This window comes from Anthonomus grandis, chromosome 10 (assembly GCF_022605725.1).
Source record: "Anthonomus grandis grandis chromosome 10, icAntGran1.3, whole genome shotgun sequence".
NCBI classification, from domain to species: domain Eukaryota; kingdom Metazoa; phylum Arthropoda; class Insecta; order Coleoptera; family Curculionidae; genus Anthonomus; species Anthonomus grandis.
Genome location: NC_065555.1, coordinates 17,888,016 through 17,907,744, shown reverse-complemented (window position 1 = coordinate 17,907,744; position 19,729 = coordinate 17,888,016). Strand labels below are relative to the sequence as shown.

Sequence of the window (19,729 nt, the reverse complement as noted above, 5' to 3'; positions counted from 1 at the left end):
AGCAAGACTCGACCAACGGAAATAGCATCGCCGCGTATTTATCGGACGTAATACCGAGGGTTTCTAAGGCCCGTAGCTGAGTTTCCAGTTTATCATACAAACGAGTTATGTCTAATCTATTACCAGACGAGGTATTGTTTATAACTAATTTAAGTAACTCGCGCACATAAACTTCTACCTGGAGGTCTTCCCGACCGAACCGCGCTTGAAGACACTCCACCATTTTACTATAGTTACTTCCGGTAGCGGGAAAACTTTCGACTAGTTGCCTTGCCCTACTGCCTTGAACCGTCGCCTGAATTAAATATTCGACCTTGTCGTTGTCGTCTATTTCCAAATCATTGTGAACCTTTTGAAACTAAGACCAAAAAGGCAACCAGTCTTTGATATTTCCATCAATTTTTTTCAACTCGAGAATAGGTAACTTAAATTTACGCCTACCTTGTCTGATGCTGTGGCTCCGAACACTAGGCTCCGAATTTACCTCTTCATCTGGATCTGCCTTTACCCTAGGCTGTAAACATTCCTCACATTGAAGACTCAGATCTGTATACCTTTTAACATATCCATCTGCACCCTCCATTTCTGCTAGTAAGTCTGTCTCTGCCGTGTCATCCTTTTCTAACATAAGAGCATAAATATCCCCATCAAGTCTCTTTAGATCCTCAATATTCTGTTTTACCAATTCTAAAGAGATCGTAATCAAACGCTCTTTTCCTTCCGGTGATGACAAAAGACCCTCTAACTCACCAGCGGTCTTGGTAAAACTGCTGCGGAGTACTCTACGACTTTTCTTTTTCTGATCCATTGTTATGCACTGTATACTCACTGTTAATCACCTAAACCGCGTTCACCTATATAAGTCCAGGGCGACAACACGTCGGACCGATTGCCAAAATATGTCCGTATACACTACAAGATTAAACATAACCCGTAAAACTGCCAGTCCTGTCACGGTCGCCAAAATGTCGGGTGCGTATTAATGTAAAACTACCCGTCGTATACAATACGCGGTTCGGTCCAATAATAAAAGCCAAAAACTTTAGACAAAAAAAAACACTTATATTATCAAACAAAAATCAGGCAGTTTTAAGATGGTTAAAGACTATGTAATGTATGAAAATTAAATAAAAATCAGAAAAAGCAAAAAACCTATTAACCCGGCCCCGAGATGTATAACCGACCGAAATAATAAAATAAAAATTGATAGCTCTGACAGACGTCGTTCAGGATGACGTGACAAGCATATATCATATTTTTCATAATTTTCAAATGCTGCCATTTTTTGGCAAAATTCACAAATAACGAAAATAAATGGGTTTTGGAGCATAAACTCAATCAAAAACAGAGAAATGTCAATCAAAACCCGAAGATAGTTGACATTTATTTATTTATTTGTAATTTTTTTGTTTCTTGTTGTAAATAGCCATGGCCCCCCGATTAAATTATGAATTTGATCATTTAAATTTAGAAAATTGTTATTTATTTGCGTATTTTTGCAAAAAACTCCATACTGTTATATATTTTAACATATAACATAGATACGATGGGGGACCCAAAATGCAAAATTTTCAATAATACCCTGTATCTTAAAAACTAAAAGGGCTTTGACAATTTTGTTGACGGCATTTTTAGTTTTACGGAAAAGTAGTTGCGAAAGCCGCAACTCTCTATCTCTAAAAATAACGGAGATATCTCGCAAAAGTACCCAAAAAGGGACACCCTGTACAGCTTCTCTCTCAGAAGATAAATTATACAGAACTTAATTATCTTAATTTTTTATTCTATAAATTTGTCTGTACATCTAACGATTAGAAGATAGTTCATTTTTATTTATGGTATTAAAACTTCTGTCACGGGACACAGTGTAGTATAAAATGCAGTTTCACAATCCAATCATCCATTGTCAACGATATTATTAAACGCGGAATTACAAAGAACCGTTGACACATCCTTGAATGATTAATATGATGCATATTAGTGGGTACCGCTTACCGTTTCTAATAAATTAATGATTAAACATTTCTTATAGGATTCCAGTCTATGAAGGGAACAGACAGAACATCGTGACTATGCTTTACATAAAAGATCTGGCTTTTGTCGATCCTGACGATAATACCCCGCTAAAAACCCTTTGCCAGTTCTACCAGAACCCGTGCAATTTCGTTTTCGAGGATGTAACCTTGGACGTGATGTTTAAGATCTTCAAGGAGGGTAATAAAGGTCACATGGCGTTCGTATCCAGAGTCAATTCAGATGGGGAGGGGGATCCTTTCTATGAAACGATCGGTTTGATTACTTTGGAGGATGTCATAGAGGAATTGATCCAGTCGGAGATCGTCGATGAAACTGATGTTATTAGTAAGTATTTAAGCTTTAGGGGAGCCAGCTGGACGTTTCGGCTAATTTTGTGTCATGTAACCCACTTAGATTTCTTTGTAACATGTGCACTATCATTTTAAGACTGAAATATAAGACAAAATGTGTTCGGTGCCTGGAATCTTTGGAAAAGATTTTGCCATTCCCGGAAGGCATACAAAAGTTATACCAAGTATTTTCCGGGAATTTTAAATAATGTCTAATAATTCCAGGAATGTTGTTATCTATTTCAAGCATTTGAAGTAATTTTTTCTTGTTTGGGCATTTTCATTAATTTTTCTTTTTATTCCAAGTCTCTGGAGTATTTTTTTAAAATCTCTTACTGGCATTCGAAATAATTAATGATTTTCCAAAAGCCTGCCATAAAATAAAAAAATTATTTGATATCCTTCGAAGAGATTCCGAAAACCTGAAATTTTTTGAAAAATGTATGCTAAATATTTTATTTCCTACATAGTTTCTAATATACGCATGAAAATTTAATTATTAATGTTTTCTTTTTTATTTTTCTTAGTTATTTTTTTAGCCATTTTTCTTCTTTTAATTTTTAATTTCTCTTGGATTTTTTTTACATTTGATTCTTATTTATATTTCTCCGTTGAATTTTGAATCCTACTTATATCTTCTAACCATAAAGAAGTAAAATCTTAACGAAGATTAAGTGGAAAATCTAATGAAAACAAAAATTGGAGAAAGATAATAATGATTAAACAGGTATATTTAAAAGAGCACCAAAAAAGACTTTTAAAGTCACTTTTGCATCTCAGCATGCCAAAATATAAGAAGTTCTACAATAATATTAGTATGGTGGGCATATTCAAAAAATGTGTCAAATTTCTGGAAAAAAATAATTCAATTGTCTGGAAGAGGTATAAAACGAGTCCAAAAGCCTGGATGGAAATGAAAAATTAGATAGATTAGATTATAGAAAGAGGTAAAATTTATTCCAAAATCCTGAAATAATTGGAAATTATTCCAGTGCCTGGAAAACATGATTGTCGAAAAAATACTTCACACACCTGGAATAAAATGATCAAAAATGTACTCCAAATCCTGGAATGATTGTAAATGACTTCAGATGGTCAGAACTCTTTTTGGGATACAGCACAGCAAATAACAGACGTAATTATCTATTGAGCGACGTTTCGATCCTTTATTGGACCTTCTTTAGGCTTTCAAATGCTCACATGGACATTATAAAAATTAAGTAAAATATACATCTATAAGTTTAACGACGGTTTAAAATAATAAAATAATAATATTACATTTAAAAACACAAATCGTGGGATATCACACTCGAAAAAAAATGTGCTTTGTAGTTTTCAAGCATTTGACGTTATGTTTGGAACAAAACAAAAGTAAAAACTCACAAGAAACTCACGGTCTTATTAAATGTATATAATTATTAAACGCTACACGTGTTTCGCTCCTCTCGGACCATTAAGAGGCCTAAAAATAAATTAAAGATTATATTTTTTAATCATATTTTTTAAGCGTCTATAATTAAAGAATTAAAGACAGAAAAGAAAAAATATGATAAAAAACTTTTTACCTAGACCTACACCTATACAGATCACATTACATCTTTTGTCCTATTTCATAAGTGTTCTTTTTGTAAATTTTTAATTTATGTTTAGGCCTGATGATGCTCCAATAAGAACGAAACACGTGTAGCGTTAAATAATTCTATACGTTTAATGACACCATGACTTAGAGTTTTTACTTTTGTTTGGCCTCTTTGAGAAAAAATGGATGATATATTTCTAAGTTATATTTGGAAGGCTAACGAAGGTCTAATAAAGGATCGAAACGTTGCTCAACAAATGATAACGTGTTTTATTTACTCTTTTGTATCCAAAAAAAAAATTTTGCTCATTGGTGTGAAGCAAGGACGATATCACGTATATTCTAAATGAATCCAGAAACTCCAGAAAATCCAAAAACTTGGATAATTTAAAAACTGATCTTAAGTTCCCGGAATAAAATAAATAGCAGTCTTTAGAAGAAGCTTAAAAAGTCAATGGAAAAATAAATATTTAGTGACTTTTTTAAATATTTTAAATTAATACCTGTGTTAATATTCAAAAAAAAAGCCAAAATTGAAAATTAATAATCTGCAATCATTTCCAAACCAAACAAGTGCTGTACTTTTTATCCCAAACTTGAATTGAAAATTATTTAATTAGTATCTTGAAAATTAAATCTCGAAAGAAAATACTTCGCTATAATAAAATGGAAAATCAATGCAAATTGCCGGAGAAGATAAAAAATCAATTTTAAAAGCCTGGAACGGTTGTAAATTATTTAATATCACTGGAAGCACTAAAGTATGACTTTGAAACCTAAAATTTTTGGAAATTATTTTAGATGGCTGAGAGACAAACAAAAATGACGTTTAATGCCTGAAAGCCACAAAAAGTTACTCCAAAAAATGTGGAAATTATTTAAGATTCCTGACAAAAATACATTCAGATGCCTGAAATAGAATGGAAAAAATATTTTAATTGCCTGAGATAACCAATTACTCAAAAAAAGCCTAAAATGACATTATAAATTATTTCAATTGCCAAAAAAATATAAAAATTATTCCAAAATTCTGGAAACATCAGAAATGAATTCAATGCCTGGAAAACATAATTCTCAAAAAAAAATACCCACACTCTTGGAATTAAATAGAAAATCAATGCAAATTCAAGGAAAAGATAAAAAATAAACTCCACAAGCCTGGCATGATTGTAAATTAATTTAGATACATGGACGTTATACGAAAATGACATGGACTCAATTAAATACTTATATTCCTTCCTAAAATACATGAAAAATCGTATCAAAGGCTGGAATTATTGGTAATTATTTAAAATATCTTGAAAGCATTACATCAAATCGCCGGAAGACATGAAAAAGTGCCCGGAATAAAATAAGTACAAATCTGTAAATTAAACGACTCTCAAGTTAAAAATGCATATTTTGTGACTTTTTTAAATGTTTCAATTTCCTGTGGTAAGACTTAAAAAAAGGCAAAGTTAAAAATCAATAGCCCGGCATTTTTAAAATTTTTAAACTATTTTTAATCCGGGACTTATTGGAAATTGAATTGTGCCTGGAAAAAACATAATTCTCAAAAAAATTACTCCACACATCTGGAATAAAATCGAAAATCAATGCAAATTGCTACTACAGATAAAAAACTCCAGAAACCTCGAACGATTATAAATTATTTCATATCCCTGGAAGCGATAAAATATTTTAGATGCCTGAAAGACAAATAAAAATTAATTACATTTCATGCCTGATAGACACAAAAAGTGACAGCAAAAAAATGGAATTCCTGTGAATTATTTCATACTCCTGGAAGGTATACAAAAAATATGTCACATATTAAGCATAGAATGCACATTAAATCACCTACCAGAATAACTAAAACCAGCTCTAGTACAATAGATTATGTCGTATCTTCATTTGTGCCAGATTTCGTCGATTGTACTGTCTTAAGCTCAGGTTTCTCAGACCATGAAGCAGTGTTAACGAAGTTTTCCATAACTTAATCTAAAAGTAAAAATTTTCCACGCAAATTAGGCCGTATTTTCTCGGATACAAATTTTTTACATTTTAGGCACCTTTGTCAATCAACCGACTGGAATATTCTCTCTGACGACGTTGATTCAGAATTCTCTAGATTTGTAAAAACGCTATCTAGTCTTTCTCACAAATCCTTTCCTTTGAGACCTCTTAAAAAGAAGCAACATAACCCCTGGTCTACCCAAGGCTTGCATACATCTGCTAAGAACATGCGCTTATTATCTCATCTTAAAAAATTTTCAGACAGCGCTTTTTTTCATGAATACGTAAGACTTTACAAAAAGATTTATCAGAGAACTTTAAAAGCCGCCAAGGATATTTACTATAATAGGAGACTGGCTAAATCTAAAAATGTGGCTAAGGAAACATGGTCGATTGTTAATGCTTTGAGAAATAAGCCTTCTTTGTCGAATACTATCTCCACTTCATCTAAGAACCTTAATTCCACAGCTTTTTCTTTACGCCCGTAGTGTTACCAGAGCTTTGCAGTTCAATTAGGGAAATTAAAAACAAAGGCTCTTTTGGAATTGATGGCCTTACTCTCAAAATGTTTTCAAATCTGCCCGAATGTACATTATGTCATTTTATTATTCTAATTAATCAGTCTTTTCAAAAAGGTGTTTTTCCTAACTGCCTTAAGTTGGCGATAATAATTCCACTACATAAAGGAGGAGACAAAGATCAGTCTTCCAACTATCGCCCTATCGCTCTTCTTCCCACACTTTCAAAAATTATTGAAAGATTGGTTAAAAAAAGACTTCTATCATTTTTGCTAAAATATAAAATACTTACTTCTCATCAATTTGGATTTTTAAATAACAAATGCACAAATGATGCTATGTTTTCTCTTTTTAATAATGTATACTCTAGCTTAAACAACCAACACCCTACAGCAACAATTTTGTTTGTGACATCTTATTAATCATGACATCTTATTAAAAAAGTTGCAATATTACGGGTTCAGAGGAGCGCCTTTTGAATGGTTTAAGTCTTATCTCAATAACAGAAGACAAGCTGTGAGAATTGATTCGACTATATCATCTTGCAAGCCAATACAAAGTGGAGTGCCTCAAGGTTCCGTACTTGACCCTATTTTATTTCTTATCTTCATCAATGACATTGCTAATCTAAATATTAACGTTAAAGTCTGTCTATTTGCTGATGATACTAGTTTTACCTGGAGTAATTTGGATATTTCTACACTTCATAGAACCGTATCAAGTGATTTAACTACTAATAAATCATGGTGAGACTCTAATCTCCTTTGTCTCAACATTTCCAAAACTAAAATGTTGTACTCTAAAAATACCTTGCAATCTTTTGTACTTGGTAACGCAACAATTGACGAAGTTGATTCTGTAAAGTTTTTAGGGCTAACTGTTGACAACTCGTTAAAATGGGATACACATATTGACTCTTTATCAAGAAAATTAAGTTCCGCTTGTTTTGCGTTAAGATCAATTTCTAAGGAGCTTAGCCTGTCTACTTCTAGAACATTTTATTTTGCCCTTTTTGAATCGCACCTTCGATACGCCCTTCCATTCTGGGGTACATGTAGTGCAACTCAATTTGACCGTATTTTTAGACTACAAAAGAAAGCTTTACATTATACACTGAGACTTAAATACAGAAGTCATTGAGTCATTGCCAGCATTTCTTCAAAAAATTTCAAATATTAACTCTTCCATCTTTATTCATATTTGAGTCCGTTTGTCTAATACGCAAACACGGTTCAGCATCTGATAGGCCTTCCCATAGTTATCCACTTAGAAACACGGAACATAATCTATACCTGCCTACCCCACTTTCAGAGTTGGTCAGAAGTTCCATATTATATAATGCAAAAAAATGCACTTTATTTTAAATCCATCACATCTTTTTTTGCATTTCGTAAAGCATTAAAAGCATTCTTACTGGAGAGAGCTTTTTACACAGTTAACCATTTTTTTTTTGTAATCATTGATTTGAAATTTCGCACTAGCTGATTATGTATTTTTACTATCTGTACATGTTTAGGTATACTGCTTTGTGTAGCTATTTTAGGATTTTTTAGAATTTTTCATTTTTTTAAACATTTTTTAAATTTTTTTTATCATAGAGAGATTTTTTAATGATTTTTTTTTGATATTGTATACATTAAATTGTATATTTTATAATAATATTTTTGACTACTTACAATTTTGAAATTGTATTAATCTGTATATATTGTAGATATTCTATTCTATTTATTTATTTTGTTTTGTTTTTCTTTTCTTTAATTGTGTTTTGTTTGTATTTTTGTGTCTTTTTTGTTTTACAGCTTTGTCTACAAATTGTAACAATTTCTTGACAATAAAGCATTGATTGATTGATGGAAAAAATATTTCTATTGCCTGCAAGAGATAAAAAATGACTCCAAAAGCGTGGAAGGCTGTAAATTATTTCAGATATCTGCAAGTTATAGAGCAGAAGTTTTTTTCAAATACGGAATAACAGCTATTATTATTTGTTGCACGCGTTTTGATCCCTTATTGAATCTTTTTCAGGCTTCCAAATACAACATCAAATGCTTGAAAACTACATAGAATATAGGTTACATAGACATTATAAAAATCAAATAAACTAGACCTTATAGATGTCTAAAAAAGTTACTCCCAAAGTCCGAAGTTTCTGGCATGGATTTCAGATTTCTGGAAGTCATTCAAAAAATACGTCCAATGTCTGGAATAGAATGGAAAAAAATATTTAGATTGTCTGAAAGAGATAAAAACTGACTCCAAAAGCCTCGAATTATAAGATAAATTGTTTCAAATGCTGCTTTCAATTTGCCTGGAAGAATAAAAAATTGACTCCAAAATGTGGGCTAAAATGAAAAATTGTTGCAAATGCCAAGAAGAGATAAATATTATTCCAAAATCCTGAAATAATTGGAAAATATTGCAATGTCTGGCAAACATAATAAACAACTCCTAAATCCTGGAAAATAAAAAAATTACTCCAAAAGTTTGTAGTAATCTAAAAACTTATTAGAAGCCTGGAATAAAATAAATATTCAGCTCTAATATCAATCTTTTTATCTTCTTGTGGTAAGACCTGAAAAAGAAGCCGAAATTGCAATTTAGTTGTGGGAAGCCATTTCCAAACAAAAATTTTAAGAAAGAAAAATAGATGTCAAAACAGAAAGAAATTTTTGATGAGTTGGGTTTACTTAAGCATCGATCAACTATAATTGTTAAATCCGCTCTATCCAGATGATAACAATCGGCCGAAACGTCGATATAAGCACAATGTTCTTGTTACAATTTTTATTTTAGCCCTACCCCATAAGCCTCTTTTAAAGTCACGAAAACAGCTTTTTAAAATTGTTTATATTCTGTTGAAAACCCAAATCTTTGACCTTTAGGAGTCTTAAAGAACAAGCCTTTGAAGAAGGTTGAATTCTTAGTGCTTTTGCCGATTTACCTCCAATGAAAAGTCGAAAACTTATCTTAATTGGGTATTTTAGTTAGTGGAGACGAAATATCCTATAAATCAAGTGGAGACTTGCCAGGTTGATTGATCAATGTTTGTGATATATATGCAGTCAGTAAACATAGACCTGTCGAAGTTTGTCAGCTTTACTGTAATATACTACAGAGACTCAATATTAACCCCATAAGTACGTTTTATCACCCTCATTTTTAGATTCAGTTACCCTGCAACTTTGTTCGCCAAGTTTATAAAAGAACGATTTTTCGACCATTTTTCTTTTGATCTCTGCAAGTTTATGATTATATTATACTATTATTGAGGGACTTTTTTTCAGTTGGTTTAATAGATATGCTGCATATCCCTTATCTATAATACAAAATAAGACTTCATCAAACTTGAATCGTGAATTTTTCTGTTTCTTCTCCTAATTTTTCCAACCATTTAATACAAACGTCATTTACATTATCATTACAATCCTCAATGGTAAGTGAGAAATTGTAATAAAATCCCCAATTTAATTCAATTATTAACCCAGTTAGAAATATCTCAATGGTTAATCCGAGGTTAAAAGAAAATAACAGAAAATTGTAGCTCGGGAGCATATCTGTGATCCTATCGAATTAAGTAGCTCATAATCAGCATAAAGCAATTTATTGTTGCAATTTACACACAATAGAATTATTTATCACATCACCCACCATTACCCGATAAAAAAGTATTTAACTGTATTAAATTACTAATGATTTGCTTAAATTGCTTTATACAATACATTGTTTTCATTAGATTTTAAGACCGAAGTATACATTTCAGTTGTATTTAGTTACATATTGTCCCAGAAGCCTTTTAACGCTATATTATGTAGAAATTTTAAACTTATTGTAATTTTTTTTAAAAATTGGTTTCTCTGAGGATGATACACATTACTGCCCAAACTTAGAGGAAAACTTAAATAATAATTTATTATTTATTGATTCATAAAGATATCACCACCTAATGCCAATTACAGACATCTTTTCTAAATAATAGGAAACACACATGAACGAGCTAAATACAATAATATAGTAAAAAATATAAACTAGTCTATAGGTATCAGTAAATACATTATTTTTTAACATAGGTCACTAATGTGCCATTTTACAAGATTTTACAAGATATTTAGTTGGTGCTACACAATTTCTGGTTAATTATTTTTTTAATTGTTTTAAATTTATCACATTAATGTCAATTTCAGAGCAATACTGGTCAAAAATGCAACTCATTTTATATATAGGAGAAGTCTTGTAAAGATTTGTTCTAGGTAATTTTGGATAAAACATTTTTGGAGCTCTAGAACCGCTTCTATTTATCGCAAAAGGAAACTGGCAGAGAATATCAGGATACTCTATATCCCCCTTGAGCAACTTTCTCTTCTCTTTTCAAGTGAAAAACACCTAACAAATAGTTATGATTGCATCGACGTTGTGGGTAAACACCATATTTTCTGAAATAAAGACACTTCAAGAATTTTCTTTCCACTCTTTCGATCGCAGAAATCCAAGTGTCGTACTGAGGAGACCAGATGACTGATGCATATTCCAACATTGGCACCACCAAACTGTCAAAAATGTCTTTGTATTTCTTGCAACAAAACCTGCAATCGTTTGAGCACTCTCAATTTTAGCTAGAATGTGACTGTCAAAGGATAGATTTTTATCAAAAGTGACTCCTTTTGTTCCTCAACCCTCTTTATTTTGTTGTTGTTATAAGTGTTATCATATTGAAATAGGTTCTTATTCAGAGTGAAAGACATAAAAGTGCATACATGTGCTTAAATTTAAATTAAAAGAATTTGCCTCACACCAGGTCACTTCGTTACAAGAATCATTCTGAAGGGTCTCACAGTCTTCAGTCGAATTAATCAATTTAAAATCATCTGCAAAAACTACACCCTTGGCGTGTCTAAGATTAGAAACTATCCCATTTATGGCAGCCAAGAAGAGAAGAGGGCCAAGATTAGATCCCTGTGGAACTCCCGCAGTACTTCTGTATACAACAGATTTACACCCTCTAACCTCCACATATTGAAACCTCAACCTCCAATATGATTGAATCATCAGTAGTATGAGATATGGCGAACATCTAGATTTTTTAGAGATTCTAGAATTACACAATGTCTTACTCTGTCAAAGGCTTTTTCTATATCTATGTATATTACATAAACTTGTGAATTATTATTAATAGCTTCATGTACAAATTGGCAAAACATTGTTAAGTTAGTAAAAGTTGACCCTTTTTGGGAAAAAACCATGTTGAAAGGATGAAATTTTGCCCTCAATAATATCTGAATATCCGCTCAAATATAACTAATTCAAACACCTTCGAGGCTGTGCACATGATACTTATAGGTCGGTAGTTTTATATGTCGAGAGCCAGACTTAAAAATAGGTATAACCTTTGTAGTCTTCCATGTGTCAGGGAAAGTTAACGTTTCTAAGATAATATTAAACAGCGTTTGTGCCCTTGCGGATATAAGCAGGAACTCCATCTGGGCCGATGGCTTTATTACCTTTTAAATTTTTAATAGATAAAATTTATTATATTATAATATTTTAAATTAATAAATAACAAACAATACAAAGTTTACTTTAAGAGTTATATTTAAGGGGGCTTTTATTGATATATATTTTTAATTCTATAGCTGATAACAGAACCAAGCGGAGAAGGAAAGATCAAGCTGAACGCAAGGACTTCACCATATTTGCCGACAAAACTGACAAGAACAAGGTCAGGATGAGCCCGCAGCTTACTTTGGCCGCTTATCAATATCTTAGTACCAGTAAGTATTTACCTTGTATAGTGTTATTTCTTGTTTACCTCTCCTTTACCTTCCCTAGGCCACTGTGTAGAAAAATAGGGATTGACAAGTTTAATCAATTAATTGAATCGCAATTTTAAAAATTTAACCATAGTACTAGTTCTGTTCCTGGAATATAATGAGTTGATATCAATAATATTAGGAACGAATAACTAAATTTTTGTTAATATAATATGCTTGCTAATGCTAGTTTGATACCATTCGTTCAGACCATAAACTAAACCATGGAACAAGGTCTGGAGACATGCACAGTGTCCTTTGATTTCTCTAAAGCATTTGATAAGGTTCATTATCCAACGCGTCTTGTGAAGCTTAAGGATTTCGGTGTGCATGGTGCATTGCTCAGCCTCATAAACAAACCGCTCTTAATTTGTTTTAATAAATGGTGCTAAATCTGAAAATATTGGCGTGAGTTTAGAAGTGCCTCAAGGATCTCACTTGTCTCAAAGGGTCGGATATCATTTTCTGTTTTTTTAAATGACAATGGACAATGTTTTTCTGAAGTATTTAATTAACTTTTCTATGCGGATGATTTGAAAATATATAAAACAATTCTCACCACAAATAAAGAAAAAAAAATGGTTTAATAATGAACTGAAGAGATTGAGAGATAACTTAAACTTCTTTTCTACCTTAAATAAATATAACAGTACTCTAGATTTCTCAGAATGGCTAAAAATTCGTATAAAGGAATATAAAACTAAAATACAACAAGCGAGACACTCGTATTATACAAACAAAATAGGAAATAGTCATAACAAATCCAAAACCATCTGGAACACCATTAAAGAAACAAAAAATAATGATCCTAGTAATTCGAAATGTAATGTCTCTAACTAACTCCCGATGAGTTTAACTAATTCTTTGTGAATATAGCTGACTCAATTACAAATACACTGCAAAAATCTAATGACCCTGTACAATTTACAGCAAAAAATGTACATAACAATTCAACAGTATTTCTCTCACCTGTTACCGAAATAGAGGTCATTGATCTTTTAAAAAGTTTAAGTGATAGTTCTGCTCAAGACATCTTTGGTTTGAGCAATAAAATATTCAAACAACTTGCAAATGGTTTGGCTCTACCACTATCTCTAATAATAAACAAATGTTTTTCATCTGGTACATTTCCACAAAAGCTTAAAATAAGTAAAGTTGTTCCTATATTTAAAAAGGGTAATATGGATGATCCAGGAAATCATCGACCCATATCAATAATACCGATATTATCCAAGCCCATTGAGCTCTGTCTAAACCAACGTCTCATATCTTTTTTTGATAAACATAATTTACTTTCACCAGCGCAGTTTGGCTTTCGAAAAGGAAGATCTACTGCTGATGCACTCAGGGTAATGGTAGACTACCTGGTTGATGCATTTGAGGGGGGCAAGACAGTGGGTGCAATTTTCTGCGACCTCTCAAAAGCGTTCGACTGTGTTTCGATAATATTTTGTTGAGCAAGTTGGATTTTTATGGTATCCGGGGTATTTGCCTGGAACTTATCCAGTCCTACCTATGTGAGCGTCAGCAGATGGTGACTTGTGGAGGAAGAACATCCTCCATACTTCCAATAACAACAGGGGTGCCTCAGGGATCAATCTTGGGTCCTCTTCTGTTTTTACTTTATGTAAATGAATTACCCGCCCACTTCTCAGAGGTGATATCTGTACAATATGCGGATGACACAACTCTTCTCAGTCGGCATTCAGATCTGATTTCCCTACAGAATGGAACTAGTGCAACTCTTCACAAGTTAAAAGTATGGTTTGCTGACAATAATCTATGCTTGAATCTAAATAAAACAGAGGTGGTTAGTTTCTCTTTAAGGCAAAGACATCAGAGAATAGACGCGATCAAATTTCTGGGTGTTTATCTAGATAATAAATTATCATGGAAGAGCCATATAATAGATCTGGCAATAAAACTCTCGTCGGTTCTTTTTCTGTTGCGCAAAATTGTTCAATTGGCGCCTCCAGTAGTATCTAGAACGGCGTATATGGGACTTTTTCAAGCAAAGTTGTCATATGGACTGTTATATTAACTCGGCTGACTGGCAGAGAGCATTTAAATTGCAAAAATAGATAGTTGTAGATCTTTATTTAAAAATTTAAAAATCATGACAATGCCTGGCCTACACATTCACCAATGTCTGATATTTGCTAGAACACACTCTTTTAGATTTAGCACAGTAAATAGTAGGCACTTATATGACACCAGATATGGGGGAAATCTAAGACTATCATAAAATAAACATTAAACTTGTTGATTGTTAAAAGTTCTTAGATTTGGGTTTTGTAACGTGGTTGCTCTGATTCCATAATAATAATTATGATTTAATTCAAGGCAACTAAAAATTTTGAACACAGATTGATGAAATATAAGCAGAAAATTGATAGCCAAGGACTCTTGTATATTTTTCTCACTACAGTAAGTTTTTTTATTCCAAAAAATCCAAAATCAAATAAAATCATTTGTTCGGGGTTTTTATATTAATCATAATAATTTTACTTAAATTTGCAAACTACCATGTAAATCCTCGTAGAAATCTAACGATACTCGCCTATCATTCCTTACAATTTTGTTCATTCATTGATTCCGAGTTGTTTACTACCTCGCAATCACGGCGATTGTTAGCACATAAAGGTTTATCTAAATCAAAAGTATGATTATTACTTAATTAATTCAAGGTAAATAGAGTCTTTATTCCAAGCTTATATTACATTGAATAACATCTAATGAGGTAATGCATCCCTGAAATCCAGAAAATAACATGTTATGAAGGGGAATGAAGTTGCAACTTATTTTATGCTTGAACTTATCCATATTAAACTGCAACATTTTGTTTTGCAAACTATGGTTAGGATAGGATGCGAACTTATCTTTGACTTTAGGCATAACTTTAGGCCTAGAAATCAGAATGAATTACGCGTAAAGATAGAATATGACGCATGGGACCAAATAACCGAAGAATATACCAGAAACTTAATTTTAAGTATGCCACGACGTTTGCGAGCTGTAATTGATAACAACGGTGCGCTTACTAAGTATTGATAATTTTTTATTCCATATCATCAAAAAAGATAATATTAGTTAGTTTTGTTTTATTTATAAAATGTGTTAAATAAAAATAAATATCCAAAAAAAAAATAAAAATGTTGTATCAATATTATTATTTAAATATGTAATTATTGAGACTCCAAAAATTCAAAATGCGTAAATATGCATACCATACCCAAGGAATACGATTTGCTATAATAGACCAGGAGACAATTCCCTACCTAAATTTTGTGTCCCAGTTTTTTTTCGACACGATGGTTGTCGTTTTTGATTTAGTGGACTGTATCAGGTTTTTGAGATAGATTGAGAATTAATATGGTTCGTCGTTTTTTTCAATAAATGTTCGAACGCACATTAGTGATGCATAGTGGCTTACCTTGCTTCGTTGAAGTCGGGCTTGGTAGCGCTACCAGTTCATCGTTCCTTTCATATCAGGCACTCACTCTTTAGGTAGAGTTTAATTTTATTCGTTAAATAATTACTGCATGAAAATCACCGGTGGTCAATATGTATAAGGCTATTAGTGGTTAGCTGTTTTAAAAAACCTACTTGCAAGTGTGTGTAGGTACTAATGCGCGTACTTCCTTCCAATTTTTGGTAATGCATTTGTCCTGCATCCGCAAGGTCAGTAAGGTTACAAGCACACAAAACAATTATGGAACAATATATTATTATATAAATATTTTAAATAAAATGGGTAATTATTAAAGAACCATCCTATGATTTCCCAATTTAAACATTCCGAAAAATAAAAAAAAAATAAAAATATTTAATATTAATCAATCTTGGATTGATATCCAACAATGGTACTTAGTAATGAATGATACCAAAAAATTTCCATATAAAAGATCATCTAAACCTTAGAATAACCTGACAAAGTGGTCCAACTGATGAACCTTTGATCTAAAAATATTAATAATGCAATAATAATAAACATCTTTTATTTAGTAAACAAATTTAATAATTTATATTTGTGTGAATATCATAAATACATTTCTACAAGGATATAAGGAAGGCAAAGTCTAGCGGTATGACTAGACTTCCTACCTAATCCATCTAAAGTAAAAGCCATATATTATTATTATTCGATTTATTAGCAAACAGCTGCTTAAATGTATGCACATATCTAGAGTAGGAAAAAACTATTTACAGAATTATTTACTTCACGATATATTATGTAAGACAAAAGAAAGAAATTTAACAGCTTTATCCAGTAGTAATGATCAAATAAAAACCAATCGCATATTATATTTAAATTTATTGATATTAAATGTTTTAAAATTGTCAGGCATCAAAATTATACAGGGTGTCTACTATAAAAACCGCCAAACTCTAAGAGGTGATTATACAAGTCATTAGCAACAAAAAAGTAGTATAACATTTTTTAGAAAAGTTGTTAGTTCTTCTGGTATTTAACATTTTTTGATTTTATCAAATTTCTTTGTCTTTTTTCATATAAACAAGAATATCTGGTAAATAGGGACATGTTTTTTTTTAGCAAAAACTACTGCATTTGATATACTTTCCAATGATATACTTACTTTTGTGAAAGCTATTTGTTTTCACAGCAATATCATGGGCAAAAAAAAGAAAACCACAAAAATTTTCAAATTTTATATTTCTTGATCTTTTGAGCACCAATGCGGTGAGTACTTGTAGATCTATCTTCCCTAACACAACAACTCCACAAATTTCCATTAGAGAAGCCGTAAACAAATAACATATTGCGATATTCATTCTTTAAGAAAAAAAACAGGTTTTCCTTCTTTTGTAAATGGCAATGAATCCGCAAAAGAAGAAAATTCACAAACCATGTATTACTTGATTTTAAAACAAAAGCATAGATATTTACAATTTGACAAGAACTGTCAGTAAGTTTTCACTTCGATTTAAAGTAGTTAAATAAGTAATTTGATTTAAACGTGCTTAAAAAATAATGCCTAGTTTCACAAACATTGAATATTTCCTAATAGACGGCAACCCCATAGAAGTACATTTACAGAAGTGTTTAGACGCTGTGGGGAAACTGGTTCCTTTCGAGGTTTGCGGATTAGAGAAGGTGGTCAAAATGGTCAACGCTGGAGACAAGAACCTGCGATTATGAGAGCTGTTACAGAAGATAGATCTAGAAGTACTCGCCGCATTGGTGCTACATTCACCATTCCACTGTACATAGAGTTCTTAAAAATAATAATTTGCATCCGTTTCATTTGAAAAAAGTCCAGGATTTATTGCCAGTGGATGGTGAGGATGCAATTATGTAGGTGATATTTCAATAAGTTGCAAGAGTGGCGAACAGATCAAATATGTTGGATAGATGATGCAACATTTACCAGAGCCGGAATAATGAATTTAAGAAATAACCATATATGGCATACAGAAAACCCCCATGTGACTGTTGTTTCACATTTTCAGCATGAGATAAGGGTCAACGTATGGATAGGATTAATGAGAGGTCGCGTTTTCGGGCCTGTAATACTTTCTGATCGGCTCAATTCCAATGAGTTTTCAAATTTATTAAATAATGACCTTGTTGACTTTCTGGAAGAAATCCCCTTGGCCGCTAGACAGGAACTTTGGTTTCAAATGGACGGATGCCCAGCCCATAATGGCAGAATTGTGCAAAATTCCTTGAATAAATGCTTTGGGGAGAAATGGATCGGAAGATACGGTCCGGTAAGATGGCCGCCCAGAAGCCCTGACCTTACGCCCCTTGACTTTTATGTCTAGGGTACATTAAAATCTAATGTTTATAGTATTAACATTAATACTCGAGACGAACTAATTAATCGAATTAGTGTGTGTTGCAATGAAATGCGACAAAAACGCGTTGAACTTGAACGGGTTGTTGATAGTGTCAGAAGAAGATGCATTAAATGTATTGAACAAGAGGGATAAAATTTTGATTTTTTAATTTTAGTCAATCAAGAAATATAAAATTTGAAAATTTTCAATTTTTGTGGTCTTTCATTTGCCCATGATATTACTGTGAAAACAAATAGCTATCACAAAAGTAAGTATATCATTGAAAAGCATATTAAATGCAGTAGTTTTTGATGAAAAAAAACGTCCCTAAATGTCCCTATTTACCAAATTTTAGAAAAACGACAACGAAGAACATACCACTAATTTTGCACATTTCCCAAATGTTACATTTAACTTCTGATGACACCCGGTATAAAAAATTACTGAAAAACTTAAATATACCCATCTTATAGCAAATTTAATTCTCTTTCAGATGGTATATCTAAATTTTATGTGGTGGTAAGAATAACGGAGATATTCTTGTTTATATGAAAAAACAAAGAAATTTGATAAAATCAAAAAATGTTAAATACCAGAAGAACTAACAACTTTCCGAAAAAATTGTATACGACTTTTTTGTTGCAAATGACCTGTATAATCACCTCTTAAAGTTTGGCGGTTTTTTAGTAGACACCTTGTATAGGGTGATTCCATTATATGAAAAAGATCTTTTTTAGATAGATATTTTTAAATAAAGGGATTAAGAATTTATTTTTGTTTCTAATATTCTTTCTATGAAGGCTTGTCCTTGGCAGAGATTTGTTTTTAAGATTATTCGAGGTGTTAGTGGAATTGAAAAGCTTACACACAAAATGTAAGAGATATAGTGTTCTCCGGTTTTTCATATTGAGCCAGTTAGATCTTACATTTTTCTTGGTAATATCAATAACAGATACCATATATTAATCGACAGAGTGTTTTCTGTACTTTTTGTATTGTCTATTTATCGAAATCGCTCCAAAAAACGGAGTATTTAAAGTCGCCATAGTTAAAATTTGAGAGGACCAATGAATCACATAAAAAATTGTTCAACGAATAGCTAAGAATATATTGGGGGTTAAGGATCATAGGGGCCTAACCCCAAAATAGAATAGGTGAGTAATCTAAGCATACAAATTGGTACTTTTTTCAATGGCGGTTTTTGTAAAAATGTGTGTAAAGTTCTGATACGAGTTTTTATTGAAAGTGTTTTATTAAGTTTGTTACTATAACAGTAAAGCCAATTTATTAATATTTTAGCAAAAAGATGATTTTGATGTGGGTTAGGCCACTATGTGATTTTATAAGTGCAACTAGATTTTTGGACCTATTATTTTACAATTCTGATGAAATCATAAAAACAGGCAAATTTTAGTATAAGTGAGTATATTTTCATAACATATTTTTATTTAAGCAATTTTTCAATACGTAAGGAGTACACAAACAAAATTCAAGGTTTCTTATCTAATCATCGTAATTATTTAGTTTTTCGTCCCCCAGTTCGTCAATGGCTGTATATGGCAGAAGTCTTTAAATAATTGTAAAAATCATGAAAAATAGGTGGAACGTATGGAAGAAGTTCAATAAGATGTGCTTTTTGCTTTTTTTCTATTGGGCTCCTAAGCT

The 19,729-nt window shown here is 31.9% G+C and overlaps 1 protein-coding gene across 3 annotated transcripts in view; it reads left to right on the top strand.

Annotated features, from left to right (window-relative positions):
• LOC126741530 (unextended protein) overlaps window positions 1-19,729 on the top strand; it is a 175,530-nt gene that overhangs the window by 90,093 nt on the left and 65,708 nt on the right. For all 3 annotated transcript variants that reach the window (XM_050447982.1, XM_050447983.1, XM_050447984.1), the window contains exons 6-7: window positions 2,033-2,361; window positions 12,086-12,223. In XM_050447982.1, coding sequence (XP_050303939.1) covers window positions 2,033-2,361; window positions 12,086-12,223 — 467 coding nt within the window. The remainder of the gene's footprint in view (window positions 1-2,032; window positions 2,362-12,085; window positions 12,224-19,729) is intronic.